Raw genomic sequence first — 19,345 nt, 5'->3', positions numbered from 1 at the left:
GCCGAATTCAAGGGAACCTTGGAAGGGACATTGTTCGTATAGAGGAAAGATGTCCAGGGTCTCGTGGTTGATTCTTCCTATTCGGCGATATTCAACCAATGAAGGAAGTTCACAGCTACATTGCATCGAAAGCTGTGCAGCTCTCAGTCAGGGTTGCTTGGCTGTGGGGTATCTTGTGCCGAGAAGCCGATGCGGAGAGTGCCAGTCGAGTGCCAGTCGAGTGCCAGTCGAGGCCAAGTCGGGCAGATGTGGGGGATCATTTTTAGTCATCTGAAGGATTCAGGAATGGATGACTGAGTTTAGTTTAACTAGACAAATATATCCATAGGGCTGAGTCTCTATCAAGTATTCACTGCTATATAATTCGAAATGTATGCTACATTGTCCAATATAGGGCTTAATAGGGTTAAATACAACCAAGCCCTTATCGACACGTGGACAGATAAGAAATCTGAGTCATCCGTTGCCTCGCGACGGGCGGTTTGTTTGGGAGGGGGAAACCCCAATGACGCTAGCCAGCTCAGACCGTCAAGTGTAGATCGCAACTAGACTCTTCTCATCTTAGTCCATCTTGGTCCCTCTTTCCTGTACTTATCCGTATATCTCTTCATATCCTTGATCCTTGCAATTCCATGATGCATAAACATTCCACTGGTCACAGGAAGGTCTCACCTCCTGGCCCATCCTTCATGTCCAATGATCAAGTTTGTAAGTGAATCTTTGGTCTTGCACGGATCGGAGCTGATATGAGTCAACCAGCATCATACTTGAAGGACCTGCGGGCGAATCGTCCTGCCCGTCCAACAGGATCTCGCCCATACCCGGGCAGAGCAGCCACATCAACTAGCGATCTGCCTGATAGTCTTCCCCCAAGGGCATCCTCGGCATTTTCCATGCATAAACCAGTCGAAGATGAAATTGAAGATCACCGACGCTCAGGAAGTGCAATGTCGCATCGCCGGGCGAATTCCCATGTGCCCAGCGGCGGGGCAATGGGTCGTCCTTTAGCTCAGGAGCCACGCACGCACTCAATCCGGAAGAACGTGTTTCCAGCAGAAATTCATGCACGTACTATTCCAATCCCAGCATCTCCAGCTCTGTCATATCGTGAAAATGGTCAACGGCGACACGAAAAGGAAGAGGCACGGGCATTACGAGATGCCTTGCAGAAAATGGATGTTGAGGACGACATGAGTCTTCACCAAGCGGCTCAGGATGAGGCCACAGAGCTAGTTTGGATGCATCAAAATCCTGGTCAAGCTTTCAAAAACCCTTATGCGCCATACAAAAACCCTGATGCCAACAGGCGCAGCCAGAGCCCTGTCCGAAATGATTCCCGAGCGTATAACCTCTCGACAAATAGATTTAGCCAGTCGACAGGCTCGAGTGTATCCTCCGATGGTAACTCTAGCCCCGAGTCGACGCGGAAACGATCATCTCTGGCTGGACCCTCTAAGAAGAATCTCAAAGTTAACTTTAAATTACCTGACGAGGAACCCGAGCAGTCTGTCGCTCCCAGTTCGCGAACTGTCAGCGGTGATTCATCTAAAGGAATCTTCAGGAACCCTAACGACCAAATCTACGAAGAGCCCAATAATACTCAGAAGGAACCCGAAGCAAAACCAGACTTCTCTAAGTCTGACTCGTCGGCTTTGAAAAACAAACCACGCAACGCTCTGGGGCGTGTCCCCAAGCCATTGCCTTGGTTGCAGAATAGAGCTCACAGCAGCCCTGTGATGGATAAGATCTCCCGGTTTGAAATCCAGAAAAACCCTCCCACCCAGTCGCGTAACCCCGGCTACACTCGAAACGGAAGCGCTACTCCTCCTACTCAGTCAAACAACGCCGGTTACACTAGAAACGAGCGTGCTACTCCGACTCCTCCCCTTGAAGAAAAAGATCAGTCTGTCCCCACCGAGGATGTAAGAGAGAGACGCAGCGACGATATTCGCGCAGCTACCAGCAAAAAGCGAGGAGACCGCAGTGAAAAGCTACCGATGCCTTCAGCCGTCAGTGATCGAGTCGGGCGCCCAATCGTGAGCTTTGACCAAAGTTGGAAACCAACCGAGCAGCCGAAACCTGAGCGTCCAAGCCTACCCGTGATTGAAGTGGCAGCACCGACCATTGAAGTCTCAGCCCCTTCAATCGAAGTCTCAGAGCCGCCTCCGGTCCCCGTGATCAATGTCCCGGACACCAAAGTACCCACTATCTCTGAGATAGAGGCTCCTTCCAAGCAATCGACCAGACCGGTGCCTCAGCCGACGAGGAACAACCCAACTAAACCGGCTTTCCCAAGACAGCAGGGATCTGATTCGCAGAGCCGTTGGCACTCGCCCTATACGCGATCTGGTGTCCCGACTGCAAGCTGCGAGCTATGTACGCTTTCGATTGCCGGAAAAATTGTAACCGCTGGCGGATGTCGATTCCACCCGGAGTGCTTCACTTGTTTCCACTGCCACACAGCCCTCGAATGTGTGGCTTTCTACCAAGAACCGGAGGCCAGCAGAGCCGAGAGATTAGAAACAGAGGCCAATGACCTTGAGGCCCGTGTGCCACGTTTCTACTGCCACCTGGATTTCCACGAGCTGTTCAGCCCCCGTTGCAAGAGCTGCAAGACCCCCATCGAAGGAGAAGTGGTAGTGGCATGTGGTGCCGAATGGCATGTCGGCCACTTCTTCTGCGCAGAGTGCGGTGATGTATGTGACTTTCCTTTCTGGTGATTTCGAACTCAAGACAACTAACAATTTCTCATAGCCCTTCGATTCCCAAACTCCCTTTGTCGAGAAAGATGGCTTCGCATGGTGTCTCCGCTGCCACTCGCGCCGTACCGCCCCAAGATGTCTGGGCTGCAAGCAGCATGTCATGGACGAGGTTGTCATCACTGCAATTGGTGGCCAGTGGCACGAACGCTGCTTCAATTGTCACGAGTGCGGTGATGGTTTTGGTCCGGAGGGCCGCTTCTTCGTCCGCGAAGGCGAGCCCAAGCGAACAGCTAAGGGCCGCATCATCGGTGGTCCCGTCCAATTGGCTATCTGTGAGAGATGTGAAGGTATTCGTCTCAAGGCGCCTGGGATGTGCTAGACTTTTGCGCCATCTAGTCGTGGGGCTACGACCACCACGATTTAACGAGATTACTGCTTTTATGATAGATTCATGCATGATGTCGGTGTTTGATTGTTGCATCACTTGATTCTTGATTCGTCTGCATGTGTTCTACAACCCTTTTTCGGGTCCATTTCGGGAGTTTGTTCGTTTTTATCTTGTGTTTTTGTTAGCAAGCGAAGATTGCCAGCGATGTTGCAGTATGATATCGCCAATGCATTTAGAATGGGTGAAAACGCCTCAAAACACCTATCTTCTCGTCATATCATTGAGATCAATGATTCCAATAACTTCCCATATTCTCCGTTCTAATTAGGTATCTAATTCTCTCCGCTCCTTTTCAAGCAGGCCACTCGGGATCAGCTTTGCGTCTGAAAACAGCAACATACTTGTTTCCCTTATTTCTCGTAACTTTCTTCGACTCCTCGGTCTCGTACTTCATAACCCGCACACAAGGATCAAGAGCAAGCTCCTCCTCAGAAACCCGCTCAAACAGATCCTTACTGCTCGGAGCAGGAGCCGCACCCTCCGGCTGCTCCCCATGCAGGAAATGCCGCAGAACCCAGTGGTGATACTCCTCGACATCGGTAATGGTGTAGAGCAGACCGCCGGGCCGCAAAACATACGCATACTCAGAATTCAGAGACTCGGAGACAATACGGGCCTTGTGCTTACGGGCCTTAAAGTGCGGGTCGGGGAAGCAGATGAAGATCTTGGAGAGCTGGTGGTGGCCGAAGAAGTTAGGGAGGAACTTCATAGTGTTGCTGCGGATTGCGGTGATGTTTTCGAAGTTTCCTGGGAAGATTTTCTCCGTGCCGATTTCGTCGTCGTTGGATGGTGCGGAGGCCGTTGATTCTGTGCCTTCGCGTTGTGTCGAGGCGCCTTGGAGTTCGGTTGATGATGGGTTCGCGGCTTTGTTCTTGAGGCGTTGTTGTTGGCTGCGGAGGGCGTGGATGCGAGAGCTGAGGTATTCAAGCACTGAGGTGCGGATTTCCATACCTGTGGTTTTGTTGTTAGTTCTGTGTTGCTGAATGTGTATGTTTGTTTCGCGGCGCTGTACTTACCGACCATCAGGGTATCTGGCAGCAATGGCGCCAGGCCAACCATCAGCCCGCCGAAGCCGCATCCGATATCCACGACTTCGACCTCCTTGGTCAACCTGCGCCCTCCGCTGAGGTTCGTTTTCGAGGTATCTGGGTCCACGAATGCAGGGTAATGGGATGACCAGTCCATATGCGCGGGGCTGAGGGGACTATTAGAGTACCAGTTAGCTATTAGTTCACGATCGGATTGGGAATTGTCGCCGGTGAAGCTCGGGAATCCCGAATAAACCCCCCTAGAAGAAATGATCTGACGTGAAATAGGCAAAAGAGGATACATACTACTCTAGCCGGTGGTCAGAGAAGGGATTCGCGTGCGCGCGCTGGCGGAAGAATTTCTTCTGCGGCATCTTAATGACGGCATCGGTGGATTCCTGCTGGGCCTGTACATTGCGACGGTACTCTTCGCGCTTGATGCGCTTTGCAGGTATCTTTTGGGTGGCCATTTTGAATTGACAAAGGTGAAGAGAGAAATCGAAAAGGTCGAAGTCGACGAAATTGAGAAAATCCCGGCCCCACCTTTTACTCCACATTGGAGTCTCTCTCTTTACTTTCTCTCTTTGTTCTCGACTTTCTACTCGTGTTGTCTTTGGACTTCATTTTGGACTATTGGGGCTATTTGATATTCACTTTTCACTCTTCGCTCTTTGATCCTCTCCAACATGACAACAACACCCCCATTCCCCTTCCCACCAACCTACAACTTCCCCCCTTCTTCACCCCGCAACCAAACACAACAACCCGCCACGCGCAGCTTGAGAAATGGTCGTCTCTAATCCAGTCCTGGTGCCGGCATCACCGCCAATACCGCCTCTCCCTAATCGACGCTGTTGAATCCCCGCTCTTCCACAACACAGCCCTGCGCAAGCGTCTTGATCTGCGCGAGGCCCGCGCGGTCGTCGACTGGATGACCAAGAGCGAAGAGGAAGGCGGCGGTGGGCGGCGAGCGGAGTGGATCTCTGATGCTGGAGGTGCGTCTTCACTGGGGTTGGGAAATGGTGCTGGGCAGGGGCCGAAGACCGTTGCGTGGATTTGGTGGAGGAGGCCTGAGGAATGGGCGGATGTGTTAGTTGACTGGGTTGAAGGTACCGGGCAGAAGGGCTCAGTTCTGACGGTCTACGAGCTGATTCATGGAGAAGGGGCCATGTCGCAGGGTAAGACTCCTCTCTTTGATTATTGGTCATTGCGTCTAGGGTTGTGCTGATCCGCGTCTACAGAGTTCCATGGCATGGATACGGATGTCATGCTGCGCTCGCTGAATGTCCTGGTTAAGAGGGGCAGGGCACAGATTTTTGGTGGTGAAGGGCAGGAGGGTGTCAAGTTCTTTTGAAGAGCTCAAGATGAGATGCTGGGATTTCTCTGAGATAAATCGTGGCTATTCGTGACAAAAACAAAGCGCTCATCATGTCCAGGTCAAAAGACATGTCAAATCACGTCGCCAATACTCCAAACTTATACACAAAATCCATGTTCTTGGGTTGAAAGCCCTAAGTGGACGAGGGGGTGTGGACTTAATACCTTGGTATCAGTCTACTGGTCTGTGTTCTCAATCATTTCCTCAGTCAGCTCGTACTCGTCGGCAGTACGTGTCTCCTGTGACATGGCCATGTCCAGGAGCCAGTCAACTCGGACGATCCGTGGAGTTTTCTTGATATCGAGCGCCACTTGACGGAACCGAGGCCAGACTCGGGCGTGATTAGCTCCGGCGCTGCTGAGAAGAAAGACATCCTTGCGGGCAGGCTTGTCATCTTCCCCTTCGCTTTCCTCGTCGCTCTCCTCCCGCCGGGAATGGTTCGCTATCGCCAGTCGGCCACGGAAAAGCATGCACTCTCCTCCGTTCGTTTCAACGATCGATTTGAATGCATCGAACCCGCCTCGAATGTCCTCGACGCAATAGATGCGATAGCCCTGCAGCATTTTATTCTTGTTCTTCTTCGCGTTTCTTGTGACAGAAGACAGATCGAAATTGTACTTCTTCTCAGCTTCCTTATCATCCAGAGGGAAATCGGAGGGGTTCAGCAGTTCCTCCTGCTTTAGGCAACTAGCGATAAAGTCGGTGCTCACGATCATCGGCGCATATGCGAGTGCATTGACAAATTTAGTGGTTCGTAAGATCGATGGCGCAGCCAGGTGAGTGCATCGTCTGGCATCTTGGACAACCATAATACCAAGATCTCGAAGGCCTCGCTGTGAAAGTGTCAGATATAGATCTCGAACTAAATCATGTTCATAACTGCTGTAGCCGAACAAACCTTGTCTGCGTCCTCAATCTTCTCGTTGCCCTTCCCTACCCATCTCTGATATCCAGTAATCAAGAGGTGCATAGAAATTGGTGGCCGAGACTTTTTCTGTCGTTTAGCCTCCACCGCTTGCTCGCGATCGCTCTCATCCTCAGCTTCAAGTGAGGCACGCTTCTTGTTCTCCTGAACCCGGCCCTCGTCTGACTTTCGTCTGCCACCGTAGATAACACCTCCCACGCGTTTCCTTTCCTTTTCATACAAGGCAAGGTCCGGGGCATACTCATGGAGTCGGGCAGTTGCTGCCTCTTTCGACTTGCGGCTACTAGTCGATGACGGAGTCTCATTTTCTTTGCCCTCGGACATGATTCGAGTTCGCGCGGGTGTTTGGATAGGTCCGCGCGACTTTCCATTACCCTGCGGAGTACCGTGCGAAGTTTCCGAGGCATCCTCATTGGTCTTCCGTTTTTTCTCAGCGGGAGGCTGCACTGAAACCATATTTTGGTTCTTGCTCTGCATTGCACGCCGCGGACTATGAGCAACAGCCTCCCCGGACGAGAAAAAGACCTGTTCCAAAACATTGCGGTCGAGCTGTGTCTGGCCTGCGACTTCTCCGAGATTGGTTCGCAGAGGGAAGTAGCTGTAGCGCGGGTTTGAGGCCGGCTGCAGCTTCCATTTTGCATAACTGTCCTCCAGCCACAGGTGGTTGACAACTTCAAGGCCCCATTCCTTCGCCGCGTTGCATTTCTCACTTGTTCCATGCGCCGTAATCAGATGGGTATTTTCTTGTTTTAAGGTTTTGGTACATTCTGCACCTGCTGCTGCGATCAAGTTCTCCAAGTAGATTCTTGCTTCGCCAACATAATTGGACAAACTGATCTTGAAGCCCTCGAACCCGGGAATGCCAGTGCGGGAGATCGGGTAGTGCAGTAGTCTTCTGAGGGGTGAAGTATATGTGTTGAATGTCATGAGGCGGTAGAGCCATGCGAGATTTCCAACGTCTATGTTCAGTCGCGATGCCGTGCGATACGCAAATCCTTCCCGGTAACGACATATTAACATGTCTGCCCCGTCAACATTTGATGTCATTGTGGCACCGCCTTGTTCAAGGACAGCTTGAATCGATTCCTGCAAGTGCGAGCCGATTCCAAGATCCTGCGACAGCATAATGGACTTTCCTTCAAAGACACTCCGTTGGCCTGAGTTATAGGCCGAACTGGGTGGCATGGGCAGCTTAGAAGGATCCGTAGTGGATGCGCCGACCAAATCCTTATTCTCTTGCCATCGGATTGGAGTATCAGGACCCACGCGCAAGATCTCTGGATCGGGAAGTGTATATGGACGCTCATCGATTCGTCGACCAAGTTTAAGGCAGTCGTCGAACCTGTTCTCAGTCAGCGATGGTCACTGTCTGCTGTGCCAAGGAAACTCACCAGTGCGGTAGTACAATCTTCACGTTCAGTTTCTTCGCCTGGACAATGCGTGCTTTGTCGGAATCGGCCGTGAGGTCCACCAAGTGTGTAACCATCTGAGAGACTCTTGGAGAGTACAATCCACCTTTCGCGACGACGCCACCTATGATTGCATCCTTATCTCCCTCGGGTATGTCGCCGCAGGTAACGACCACGTCGTTCATGAACAGACGCGGGTCTGGGCTGTATTGGCGGGGGTTGGCCAGTTTTCGCTTCGTCAATGAGTTATTCACCCACTGTGGCTTCACCACAGGGATCAGCGCATCACAGGTAGTATCGTAGGCTTCAAAGTCAATTGTGGTAGAGATCAAATGGCTGAACTTGGCTACATCGGGGACTTCGGCACCAGGTTGGACGATCAGAGGCTCGCCGCCGTTTTGCTCGAGGAGAGTTGCCAGCTATGCGATTGTATTCTGTTAGTCTAGTTCAGGCTGTATCAGTCGCAGGAAAATACGTACCTGCTCCGCCGATTCTCTCGAGAGGTCCTTAGAGCATACAATACAGAGGCAACACTGCTCGAAGAGCTTGGACTCTCCGTTTTCCGTTGCCATGGCCAAATTTGTAGATAAATTATGCGATTGAAGATTGGCTTATTGATTGGGGGAATCTCCGAGGAGTCACATCCAAGGGTAGAACCAAAGATGAGGCAATCGGGGACGCGCCCACGCGTGTCAGGAACGCCGAATCACGTGTACCGTACCAAAGCGCGGGGATCGGGACCCGATAGTGTCTGATCTATCTACAACATAACTAGTCTACACTCAAGTAGTATGAACGATTGCCAAATAAAGTTGAATTCGATCTATGTTCTTGATCCGACAGGCCTAGGTAGGGCATTTCAGACACATTTCGACAAGCACACTCATATGAAACTCGGGCAATCAGATCAGGTGCGAAACACCCATAGTCTGATTGGCCGCGACTTCCTTCCTCGTCCATACTCAGTCCATTTCTTCGGGCATAGGGCCATATGCCGCGTCCAGTTTGCTTGAGGGTAGATACATCCCAGCGAAGATATCAGTGACAGCGTCAACAGGCCACTCCTCTTGCTCCTCGGGCTCGGAGTCGACCTCGAAGACGACCTCGGAGACAGACGTGGTCACAATCCCGCAATTATGTTCAGATCCAGATGTGGAACCAGGGTTATCATTGGGGCCATTTCCCGATGTGGGTTCAGTCAGAGTAGACTGCTCACATCTAGAGGATGTCACCGAGTCTTGATCACCGGGTGTTGACGGCACAACCAAGGGCATCGGTTGATTGGGAGAATGATGGGTCAAGTGCTTAATATTGTTAATATACTCTCTCCTGGATTCTTGCTAGGAGTACACTTACATTCATGACTTGAGCCCACTCTCGGTGCCCGGGTCGATGAAATTGGGTTCCGTACTCTGCAGCAAACTGGGCATCGTTGCGCCTGGTAGAACAAATGTCATCAGTATATGCCTAATTCCTTACCCCCGAGAGTAACGGGAGAGACACACGCAATTTCCTCCAGAACACCACAATAGTACCCAATCGGAGAGTCAGAAATGATGTCCTTGGTAGGTTCCCTGTAATAAATGGCATCACGCCAGCCTCCCATTAACACCCAACGTCTCATCGCGTTATCTCCGGCAGTTTCTTCCTGGATGCCCAGGTTCTTCCTACTTCCCGGGTTGGCTATACACTATCAGAATGTACTCGGAATATACAGAGCTCAAAACAACGGAGTACGCTCTGTACGCACCGGCACCAGAATGCTGTGAACGAACATGACGCAGCATACCAGCACAACCCCTGAAGCTCACTCCGCACATCACAGTGCCGTGCAACGAGATATCACAACTATTTTGATTAGCCTAGACCTGACACAAAAAGTCGAGGTGTTTGTATGATACACGTAGATGTTATATAAGTTCATGGTGACCATAGGAGCTTGTAAACTATGACTAGCAAGAGCAAGTGCGACATCTTGCTTCGTCGCGTGTCCAGTATGTGACGGTTGAACATGCCAATCGAGATTATTATTTGGAATAGGTCCTGTAAAGGTTCAATATAATGCCATCGCCAAAGTAAATTACCTATACTATTCTGTACCCACCGTGTACGTAGCCCCAAAATGGATGGGGGTTTACTGCATTCAGTACATCCGGATTGACGAAGTCGCTTTTAGATAACTGTGGCCGAGCTACCTGGCGGTTGTTCATGGTGGCTCGCGGATGAGCTTGCAACGAAGATGCGAAAGGAAAAATATGGGCAGGGTACAATGATGGCAAGGAAGGAGAAAGCAACTGCCATCTTGGAGCCTTTTTATAGACTTGTTGCATGTAGCGGGCAAACAAGGAGGAGCATGTCCGGAAGAGGTCTTGGTCAGGCCGTATGTTCGACAGGGGAGTGTGGTCAACACGTATGTCCCTACATAACTTGCCCGCAGACAGTCTCTCCATTCTATAGGAGCACCGTTTACCAGCTCCCCCAGGTGAATATCAAAATCTAATTTCCTGAAAACCACATCCCAATATGCACATGTACACAGGTATGTAGGCAGCTTCAAGCATACAACGAGACCAGTTATCCAACAGACGCTAAAGGCGAAGTTTTACCACCTACAACGATCATAAAAGAATATCCGTATACATGCATGCTTTAACTGCTATGTATGAATGAATATGTAAAATTAAAAGAGCTGGGCAATATCAACATTCAACAAATGAGGCCCAACAACTCGCTCAGATAACCACCAAGCTAGATGCAAATAGCGAACAAAATGAGAAAAGAATATCAAGCTGCCATCGTCAAAACGTACGACGTGATACTATCCATGCGCTCCGTCGTCAACTTCAAGCTAACAGTCAACAGCTCCCGAGCAATGCGCGGCTCCTTATCCTGTAATGCCTTCCACTGCACCCCGGTCAAACACCAAGCCACACAATCCCGCTCAGCCTTGACCGTCGCCGTGCGGCGCGTATCACTGAAGAAAGGCAGTTCGCCGCACGGTCGACCAGCGACTATGAGCTCGAAGTAGCGGCCTTGTGGGAGATCGTAGCCAGCACGCAGCATGCCAGACTCGAGGAGGTAGAAGGCGCGCGGGTGGTCACCTTCGTGGTACAGGACTGTGCCAGCAGGGTAGGATTCGCGGGAGAAGTAGGCGCAGGCGGGGAACCAAAAGTCTTCATTCTCGATTGAGAGGCCTTGGAAGGTCTGGAGGAGTAGGGGAAGTGGTTGGCGCATGGCGGACCAGGCGGGTGAGGCCATCATTGCTGTTTCGTGGGATTGAATGGTTGAGGTCGCTACGCGCTGCAGGTACTGGCGGCGAGGTGAGCTGACGACGTTGTCGGCTAGGGTGGGGGGTTTGGGTCCTGGAGGCACGGGGACTGAGGCAGGGATTTGAAGGAGCTCGGAGTTTGCAGTTGGCTCGGTGGGTGTGGAGAGTGCTTCCTGGTGGCTGTAGAAAACTTTCAGGTAGTTATTCTCGCAGAACTCCAGGGCTGAGTTGAGGTCTTCGAATATAGGGACACTGGACTCCGTCTCGAAGAGTCCTACGTTTTGTAGGGACTTGCCTACGTCACCTTCGACATCCAAGCCGGAGATGGCTATCTGTACGTTGCGCTTTCGGAGAACGCGGTTGATGCGGGTAAATGCTTCTGCGGCCGAGAAGTCGAGTCCGTAGACCCGAGAAAAATCGAGAATGATGAATCGAATGGGACGCCGGTCGAAAGCTTCCTCCTCGATCAGGCCACGCATGGTGTTCTCGACATTCACGATGGTTCCAAAGAAGAGATATCCACCAAGCTTGATGATGAGGGTCTGCTGTCCAGCTTCGCGTAGGAATTGCTGTTGGATAGGAGGACGTCGGACCGTCGACCCGGAAATTTCGCCCGAGAACTTTGCTCGAATGGCAGATTTGCGAGACGTTTGGACAACAAAGTTCACGCAGGCCAGAATGATTCCAACGAAGATTCCAACCACGAAGTCCCAAGCGCCCATCGTAACAACGATGATAACGACGGTTAAATATTCAAGCCGAGTGAGCTTACCCCATGTGTCCACCAATGCCTCCTGCAAAAGCTCAATGCCCAACAAGAAAATCAAGGCACCGACAACCATAATGGGAATATACCCGGTTATGACTGGGCCAATGACCATAATCCCTGCAGTGGCTGCGGCCAACATTAAACCGGCCAACCGAGATGATCCGCCACTTGCAATGAAGAGAAGGCTATTGGTGTAAACAAGATAGTTCTGCTTTTATCAGCTCACTAAACACAGCTCTAACGATGGGAGTCTCATACCTGAATGCTTCCTACAAATCCTGAAAGTGCATTCGTCACACCATGTGCCATGAGCTCTCTGTCGACGTTGAGATTGTCTTCACCGGTGGATATACCCAGAGCAGGTACGTTAATGGGCACATGAAGCACACCAAAGAAGGTCAAGGCAAACATGGCCGGGATTGTCTCACCAAAGGCAGTCCAATTGACCGCCGAGAGATCTGTAACGAATTAGCATGACAAGGCCCAAAATATTGTAGCCAATCAACTCACCATAAAGAGAATAGAAATGATACCACGGGTTGTTCGAAGATGGGGCATCAAAGACCCATCCGTTGTGGCGGAGAGCACCCATAGAGATCCTTGCGCTTAGAATGACAATATAGAACACTGCAGCAACGGCAATAAAATAACCACCGACAAGGAAGTTTGAGCGAACGAATCGTTTGAGAACAAGAAGGCCAATGGCAAGAAATAGGGGTATCATCCAAAGAGGGAAAGTATCAAGGTGGAAAAGTTTCTGGATCGTGGGGAGGTTGTACTCAAGAGACCCGGGAAGCCGAGCTGAAACCTCCATTCCCGTTTGTAGAAGAAAGTAGCCCACGCCACCGATGCACCCGATGAGAATATGACGTGGGAAGAACCCAATGAGCGAGCCCAGCCCACAGACACCCATTAAGAAGAACACCAAGCCAGTGAGGACCGAACTGACCGAGAAAGCTAAGATGGTCGTTGCAATCACTGATTCCGGGTTGTCCTTGCCGATTGAGTTCATGATCGTGAAAGCCATCTGGTGAAAGAACGGTACTACTTCGATCATTTCACTTCCTATTCCTCCTTTGAAGATCGAGCCGCCACAGGAGAATACCACTTGGGAGATAATGGTACTAACATAGAACATCGAGATACCATCGGTTCCTAGGTGAGCGAACAAAGGTTCTCCCAGAGGGAACAAGATCATTCCATAGGATAAGGCATCAAGAATGTTGAGAAGCAGTCCCAGCAATACGGCAGGAACCAGACTGGCGGGGTATAACACAGCCTCTTTCCATATCACTCGCCTATCCCATGACTTTGGGCTCAACAGGACTTGAGTACAGAGGGCGACAGATGAAATGCCTTTCTTTATTAAGTTTGGTGATCGTTTGACAGCCGGCCTTTGGTTCTCGGCATCGCCTGCAGTTCCATAATTCTGTGTAGATTTGGATCGTGGTTTCGATAATAACGAGGTGTGCTCAGTGTCTCGTTCGGGTTCCTCATAGATCGTGGGCGGCGGGGGGAAAGGAGATATCATCCATCCCGGGTTGCGTGACCTGGTCCTCCACGGTATCTGTTGATGGACGGCGAATCATTTCTGTCAAGGCCGAAGAGCCTGAAGCCGAAGCAGGGTCGGCAGAGGCATATCCTGGCTCCAACAACGCCTCCCCGGCAGCATGAGAGCTCGTAGCTTCATCCTGGGAGTAACTTGCAGAATTCTGGCTGCCGTGGAATATATCAAGGCTGGGGGCAAGCCAGGCCCGTCCCTCAAGAGGGATTTTTTATTCAGCGAAAGGCCATAGGTAGCGAGTTCCGCGGTCTGGTCACGGAGACCGTCCGAAGCATACTGAGCCGGGTCTACGATAGGTCCAATAGTCAGTAAAAGTCGCGCAGTATCTCTAGCAGCATATTATGCACAATGACCCACCCATATTGCTATTGAACGACCGGTGGTAAAAGGAGCGGTTTGGTGTTCTCATTGTTGATCCGTTGTAGCTCGATGATTCCGCTCCCATTGGACCGGGTGGGCTGCCTAGGTTTGCATGTTCCACCAGCGTTTCTGACGGGGCGTTACCATGGATGTCGCGGTCAAACATCAGGTTGCGTGACAGCGCTGATGCGCGAGAGTCGCGACGGCCACGGGGTTGCAGAACCCCCATGGTCTCTCGCGCAATTGCCGTCCAACCAAGTGTTGGAGTGGGAAAAGTTAAGAAATCCGGAATATAAACGGGGCCACTAGTGCATGGGGCGGCCGTTTGGACAAGATGACGCAACCGGGACGAGCATTTCACAGAAGGGGGCTCAGCGACCTATATGTATAGAAGAGACAGGTCAGTCACTTATCGACACAAATATAAATTAGCAACAGATTTAGCAACAGACAAGATAGAAAGGATCCTCCGAAGTACCGGGAGATTTTTGACTAAATGTCTCTTATCTCAAAAACAGTCGAGCTAAACCACATCCGGACTGATACGATGGAAGATAAGTGGGAAGTGGTCCGTGCGAAGGCACTTCGGCCATGTGGGTTAAGCAATATCTCCCAAGGGCTTCCAAGGTAATCTCTTCAACGCCACTAACTCGAGGCTAACTTGAGACTAACTCGGCTTTTGAAACTACATATGCAATTAAAATAGTATGCAGCAAGCTGCAGCTCCGTGGTCGGAACGCAGTGCTCTACGGTGCGTGATCGGCATTAGCACCATGCAGTAGCCTCAGCCTTATTATTCCTTGCATAACGCCATAAACCAAATGCCCTTGTTAATGATCCATCATCTAGGTTTTTACCAGCCATTTCTCGAATGCCTAAATGTATCTACTAGCAATCTAGCGGTGTTAAACACCAATAGACCAAAATCGAGTAAAAGTTGACTTGCAATAAATAATGTTTATGTCAACTCAATGGGAAATATAATAAAGGAGTTCATTATGAGCAGTTTCATGGACATAATCAACATTGTTAAGGTCTAACACGAAATAGACCGGGGTATATGTTCGCAGCGAGGAAGCAAGTCTGGCCGTCTGGGCGATATCCTCGAAGGAAACCCTCAATCTTTGACACTAATGGACGTATAGACCCCAGGTAAGCTCTGGAGTCGAGAATGCTGCTGGGGTTATCACCAAGTATTCGAATTGCGGTTGGATCAACCGTTCAAATGTTGGAAGGAAATTCTTCATGGTATCTAGGATTTCAGGGCGATTGTCAAGATTGCGTCTAGACTCGGTCTCAATGGGTCTTTTACCATAGGCCAATCTAGCCCTAGAGAATAGATTCGAGAAAAAAAGCCACTGGACAAACCAGCAGCCATGCATAATCAGACTGGTGTCACACTGTTACAGTGCAGAAAATCATCATTTTCGCCGTTAGGTCTAGACACGCTAACGGCGGGGGTATCTCAAAGTACATGGTCCCTTCGTAAAACCACTGTAGATAGCCAACGCCAATTCATGTTTCTTGTACTCATATAGAACCTGAAGATACCAGGTAGTTCCGACTTAATTCAAGTCAATCGCTCCAGGAAACCCTGAGCAATTAGCCGCTCCACATCACCCTGACGAACATAGAGCTGACTGTTCTTGGTCAAATTGATCACACTAAACCGGAATTAGCCACCAAATGCCCAAAACATATCAGAAAGCGAAAAGAACATACCCATATTCAGTCTGAATCTCACCAGCATCCTTCAACACCCGTACATCAATAAACAGATCCTTCGGCGGTTCCAGCGTTCCCGTCAAATCGATATCCGTCCACTGCCCCTTATACGCAGCAAGCATATCCCCGTACTGGCGGAAATACTCCTCCTCCTCGGGGCTCAGCGAGCTATGCCCGCTAGCCCCAAGAGCCGTGTGCGGCGCCGCCCCGCTGTCCTCGGAGGGCTGCTGCTGCTCGAGGATATCCACTCCCGTCCAGCACAGCTCCTCGAGCTTCTCTGTGCGCACGCGGTGATAAGCGAGCAGGCAGCGCTTGTTCCGGCGCATGCACAGGTGGTCGACGAGTAGTGCGCAGGCGATGGCTGGGTCGGCCGAGGGGTTGAATCCGCCCTCAAAAGGCTCTAGGAGACGGGTAACATCGCGGTCGAGATCGCGGACTTCGCGGGTTACTGCGCGCACGATCTCGGTTTGATAGGGGGGTAGATGGGCGAGGGATTGGGTGCGTTTGGCGTGTTGGACCTATCGCGGGTAAGGTGTTGGTCAGCGGGGTGCGTTTTCCTCTTTCGGTATTTGGTGGTCTGGGTTGGTCGGGGTTGTGAACGCCCAAGAGCGGGATAGATCTATAGCCCACGTACCAGTTTGTTGCCGAGTTCGCCGTACATGGTGGCCACGCGGTCGGGGTCCTGGTGAGGGACGCGACTTTGGTCCATTTCGGCGAGTGCCAAGATTGGCTCTTAGTCAGGTGGAGTGATCGGCGCCAAGGTCAACCTTGGAAGTATAGAGGCACTTATTGGGTAAAGGCTTTTGATTCCCGAAAAACATGGAAGAGTACTTTGGAAATTAAAGTGACACGTAGAATACTGCGGAAGGGATTGAAGTTGTACAAGACGGCCAGAGAGGAGGGAGGCAAAGAAAACTGGAAGGAGCACAAATGGCTTCAGTTCTAGACGAATCGGGGGAAAGTGACCAATGAGATTATTTTCGAATCCAAGGAAGTGGGCTAATGACTGATATTACTATCAGTACTGCATAGAAGCTCTCATCTGGTTGTATTTAGCCTGTGTGATAGGCTCATACTTTGCAGCACCTTCTCCGAAACACGGAATACATTCAATCACCGAGTCAGAATCCGGTGACATGAAATACGGAATAGAGAACCGCCTACGGGTCATACGTTCAGTTCCTTTGAATCTATCAGGAAGAGGCGGCAAAGTGACTCGATGGCTGGTAGACCTCAGAAGATCTTTACAAGTCAGCTTTGGGAGCAGACCGGGAGCATATCAGGGGACGAACCGTTGCTCCACCTCTGCAAAAGATCTCCCGCATTCATCACAATGGCATTCTTAATAGGCGTGGCAGAGATAAATGTCCCGTGTGAGGAAACATCCTCGACTTCCAACCCACCACAGTCATCCTGAAACAGCAAGGTGATCGAACTCCAGTCGGTATGTGCGGGACATCTGGCTGCACGCTCTGTCTCAATTGCTTCGGCTGGAATAGGCGGATAATGCAGTAGGCGTGGCTGGTTATTATGACCTGAGTGTTTCTCGAGCAGATGGTTCTCATCTAGCTCCAAGCCAACAGCAAGCGCTTGTAGGACCTCCCCTCCGACACGGAAACACTCCCAGTAGAAGCGGAGCATGAAGTCACGGAATCCGGGGAGACTGTATTCGGGCAGCCATTGATTGGGCTGGGCGGTATTCTCGTCACTCCCTATGTCATAGCTTTCCTGCGCTAGGTCAATGAAGCTCAAAATTATACATAGATGAACTTGGCGCCGACGGGAGATATGAGATCATGTGCAAGCACAGCGGGTTCTCACTTTGATGTCTGTAACCTCCCTCAGCTGGTCCACTTTGTCCTTGTCGTTACCAGTACTCATAGCCTGTGACACCTTCTCCAGCCCGGGCCAAGAGTACCCTCTGTGAACCGCCCATCCTTCTGGATGGGGCGCTTTGAGTTTCTCGTCTTGTGGTAGTTCGAAGAATAGCCTTGACCAACTGAATGCTTCGTCTAACATCGATTCTGGCAATGAGTGGTTGACGATGTATACAAATCCCACATTTTTGCAGGCAGCCACTATATCTTGCGCGATTTGCTGACGATTGGACTCCGTGTTCCAGCCAGCAAAGTCCACGACAGGGATGTTGGGGGACTTGGTGGAAGCCATGGCATATGCAGGTTCTAGTGTAGGAGGTAATGGACAGCCCATGGGCGGCGCCGAGGTCTTTTTACTCAATCCAATTTATTTGACTGCCTAGTAGTTTCGGCGCCTTACCGATGTTCTGACGCCGTGATACCCGACGGCCTTGTTGAGAACTTTCATTTGCCAATCACATGCAACCCTAAGCAAAAAATTCCCGAGGTTGACGGAAATAGTGGAGGCTCAGTGGTGTTGACATCTAAAAAGCCTTATAATCTCAATGGGATAGCACGCCAACGTTTACGCCAGTTCCTAACGGTAAAGTCATCAGAAGCTATTGTGTTCATCACTAACCGACAAGGCATTTGCTATACTTTTAGATATAGTCCACAATTCGTGCAAAAGCCTTCTTCCTTCGGTATATCTTAAAGAACCATCGACAAAGATGTCACGAGGAGGGTTCCCGTCGATGATATTTTTCGATGTCTTGGGGACAATTGTGGAATGGAGATGTTGCATCGCGAACGAACTGAATACCGCAGCACAAAGTGCTCTACAAGATCAGGACCGAACTCTGAGTGCCGACGTGCGAGCACTTGTCTCTGATATGTCTACTTCGAGCTGGCAGGAGATCGCTGAGGAGTGGCATAGCGCATATATGAACTTCGGAGACACCTACGATACATCTAAGCCCTTTATCTCAGTGGACGAGTACAACCGCATTTCTTTGGAAAATATCCTTAACCAAAGGCTCCTCCGCGGCTTGTTCAACGAGGACGATCTCAACAATTTGACACTCGCTTGGCATCGACTTGACTCACAGTCTGATAGTGTGCCGGGCCTTTCGTTGCTGAACACTAAATTTTTGACGTCTACATTATCCAATGGTAATGTAAGGCTCCTTGAAGACCTGCAGAAACACAGTTCTTTGCCTTTCAAGCACATCACTAGTGCAGAGCATTTCGGTGCGTACAAGCCGTCGCCAGAGGTCTACCATGGTGCTGCTCGCAGATTCGGTTTCAAGGATTCGCAATGTTGTCTCGTCGCAGCCCATCTTGAGGACTTACAAGCCGCTAAAAAGTGTGGGTTTCAGACAATCTATCTTGAGAGAGAATCGGAAGAAGCTTGGGATAGTGAGGACATTGCACGAGCCAGGGAAGAGGGGTTTGTCGATCTTTGGGTCGGACTTGGAGGCTCAGGTCTGATTGAAGTCGCTCGATACTTCGGAATAGATGGTGTTGAATGAATTATCACCCAGTCGGGCCCTGAATTAGACGCCGGGGTACCCCTAATGAGGGAAAACTGATGTACATAGCTACGTAGGTATCTGTGAATTACTTTTTCTGGTTAGTTCTGTCTGTTTGGGTTTGGCGCCTATTGCTGCGCAGATATAGAGCTCGATGCGGCATCTATACCGGAGGAGTGCTTCATTCGGTCGGTTCTGACGAGAATAAAGACTCCCGTGTTAGAGCTATTGCACCCAGCTTGGAGGTTCCCCACGATACTGTGGCTTTCACGCCTCCGCAGAGGTTTACATGGGTGCCTCACGAACAGGAAGAATGGGGCAAGAATCGCCCGTCCCACTTTTCGCAGCTGTAGATAGCAGCCGCACAGTCAGCTTTGGGAA

At 50.6% G+C, this 19,345-nt stretch overlaps 9 protein-coding genes across 9 annotated transcripts; 3 read left to right on the top strand and 6 right to left on the bottom strand.

Annotated features, from left to right (window-relative positions):
- Positions 1–632: 632 nt before the first annotated feature.
- N7489_011385 (LIM domain protein) lies at positions 633–3,081 on the top strand (the record flags this gene model as incomplete). Its single annotated transcript, XM_056717134.1, has 3 exons — positions 633–708; positions 760–2,696; positions 2,755–3,081. 3 exons carry the CDS (start codon positions 633–635, stop codon positions 3,079–3,081), a joined length of 2,340 nt encoding a protein of 779 aa, XP_056564756.1.
- A 361-nt stretch (positions 3,082–3,442) lies between these two features.
- trm8 (tRNA (guanine46-N7)-methyltransferase) lies at positions 3,443–4,648 on the bottom strand (the record flags this gene model as incomplete). Its single annotated transcript, XM_056717133.1, has 3 exons — positions 3,443–4,101; positions 4,167–4,354; positions 4,485–4,648. The coding sequence occupies 3 exons, from the start codon at positions 4,646–4,648 to the stop codon at positions 3,443–3,445; spliced, it is 1,011 nt and encodes a 336-aa protein (XP_056564755.1).
- A 216-nt stretch (positions 4,649–4,864) lies between these two features.
- N7489_011383 (ESCRT-II subunit protein VPS25) lies at positions 4,865–5,532 on the top strand (the record flags this gene model as incomplete). The annotated part of the gene is made up of 3 exons (XM_056717132.1): positions 4,865–4,970; positions 5,060–5,356; positions 5,420–5,532. 3 exons carry the CDS (start codon positions 4,865–4,867, stop codon positions 5,530–5,532), a joined length of 516 nt encoding a protein of 171 aa, XP_056564754.1.
- Positions 5,533–5,732: 200 nt separating this feature from the next.
- On the bottom strand, positions 5,733–8,462 carry N7489_011382 (uncharacterized protein; the record flags this gene model as incomplete). Its single annotated transcript, XM_056717131.1, has 4 exons — positions 5,733–6,389; positions 6,455–7,823; positions 7,873–8,309; positions 8,370–8,462. The coding sequence occupies 4 exons, from the start codon at positions 8,460–8,462 to the stop codon at positions 5,733–5,735; spliced, it is 2,556 nt and encodes an 851-aa protein (XP_056564753.1).
- Positions 8,463–8,852: 390 nt separating this feature from the next.
- Positions 8,853–10,100, bottom strand: N7489_011381 (uncharacterized protein; the record flags this gene model as incomplete). Its single annotated transcript, XM_056717130.1, has 6 exons — positions 8,853–9,194; positions 9,247–9,328; positions 9,396–9,573; positions 9,641–9,738; positions 9,792–9,933; positions 9,995–10,100. The coding sequence occupies 6 exons, from the start codon at positions 10,098–10,100 to the stop codon at positions 8,853–8,855; spliced, it is 948 nt and encodes a 315-aa protein (XP_056564752.1).
- A 574-nt stretch (positions 10,101–10,674) lies between these two features.
- On the bottom strand, positions 10,675–14,080 carry N7489_011380 (sulfate transporter family protein; the record flags this gene model as incomplete). The annotated part of the gene is made up of 6 exons (XM_056717129.1): positions 10,675–12,135; positions 12,186–12,385; positions 12,438–13,419; positions 13,478–13,643; positions 13,769–13,778; positions 13,849–14,080. 6 exons carry the CDS (start codon positions 14,078–14,080, stop codon positions 10,675–10,677), a joined length of 3,051 nt encoding a protein of 1,016 aa, XP_056564751.1.
- Positions 14,081–15,421: 1,341 nt separating this feature from the next.
- On the bottom strand, positions 15,422–16,285 carry N7489_011379 (DNA replication protein PSF1; the record flags this gene model as incomplete). The annotated part of the gene is made up of 3 exons (XM_056717128.1): positions 15,422–15,515; positions 15,574–16,094; positions 16,211–16,285. The coding sequence occupies 3 exons, from the start codon at positions 16,283–16,285 to the stop codon at positions 15,422–15,424; spliced, it is 690 nt and encodes a 229-aa protein (XP_056564750.1).
- A 309-nt stretch (positions 16,286–16,594) lies between these two features.
- N7489_011378 (isopenicillin N synthase family dioxygenase) lies at positions 16,595–17,745 on the bottom strand (the record flags this gene model as incomplete). The annotated part of the gene is made up of 3 exons (XM_056717127.1): positions 16,595–16,818; positions 16,869–17,304; positions 17,398–17,745. 3 exons carry the CDS (start codon positions 17,743–17,745, stop codon positions 16,595–16,597), a joined length of 1,008 nt encoding a protein of 335 aa, XP_056564749.1.
- A 418-nt stretch (positions 17,746–18,163) lies between these two features.
- Positions 18,164–18,964, top strand: N7489_011377 (uncharacterized protein; the record flags this gene model as incomplete). The annotated part of the gene is made up of 1 exon (XM_056717126.1): positions 18,164–18,964. The coding sequence occupies one exon, from the start codon at positions 18,164–18,166 to the stop codon at positions 18,962–18,964; it is 801 nt and encodes a 266-aa protein (XP_056564748.1).
- Positions 18,965–19,345: the final 381 nt, after the last annotated feature.

Source organism: Penicillium chrysogenum (genome assembly GCF_028827035.1).
Source record: "Penicillium chrysogenum strain IBT 35668 chromosome Unknown utg000005l_segment0_segment0, whole genome shotgun sequence".
In the NCBI taxonomy this organism is placed as follows: Eukaryota; Fungi; Ascomycota; class Eurotiomycetes; order Eurotiales; family Aspergillaceae; genus Penicillium; species Penicillium chrysogenum.
The sequence above is the reverse complement of the archived record's forward strand: the minus strand, read 5'-3'. Positions and strand labels throughout refer to the sequence as shown.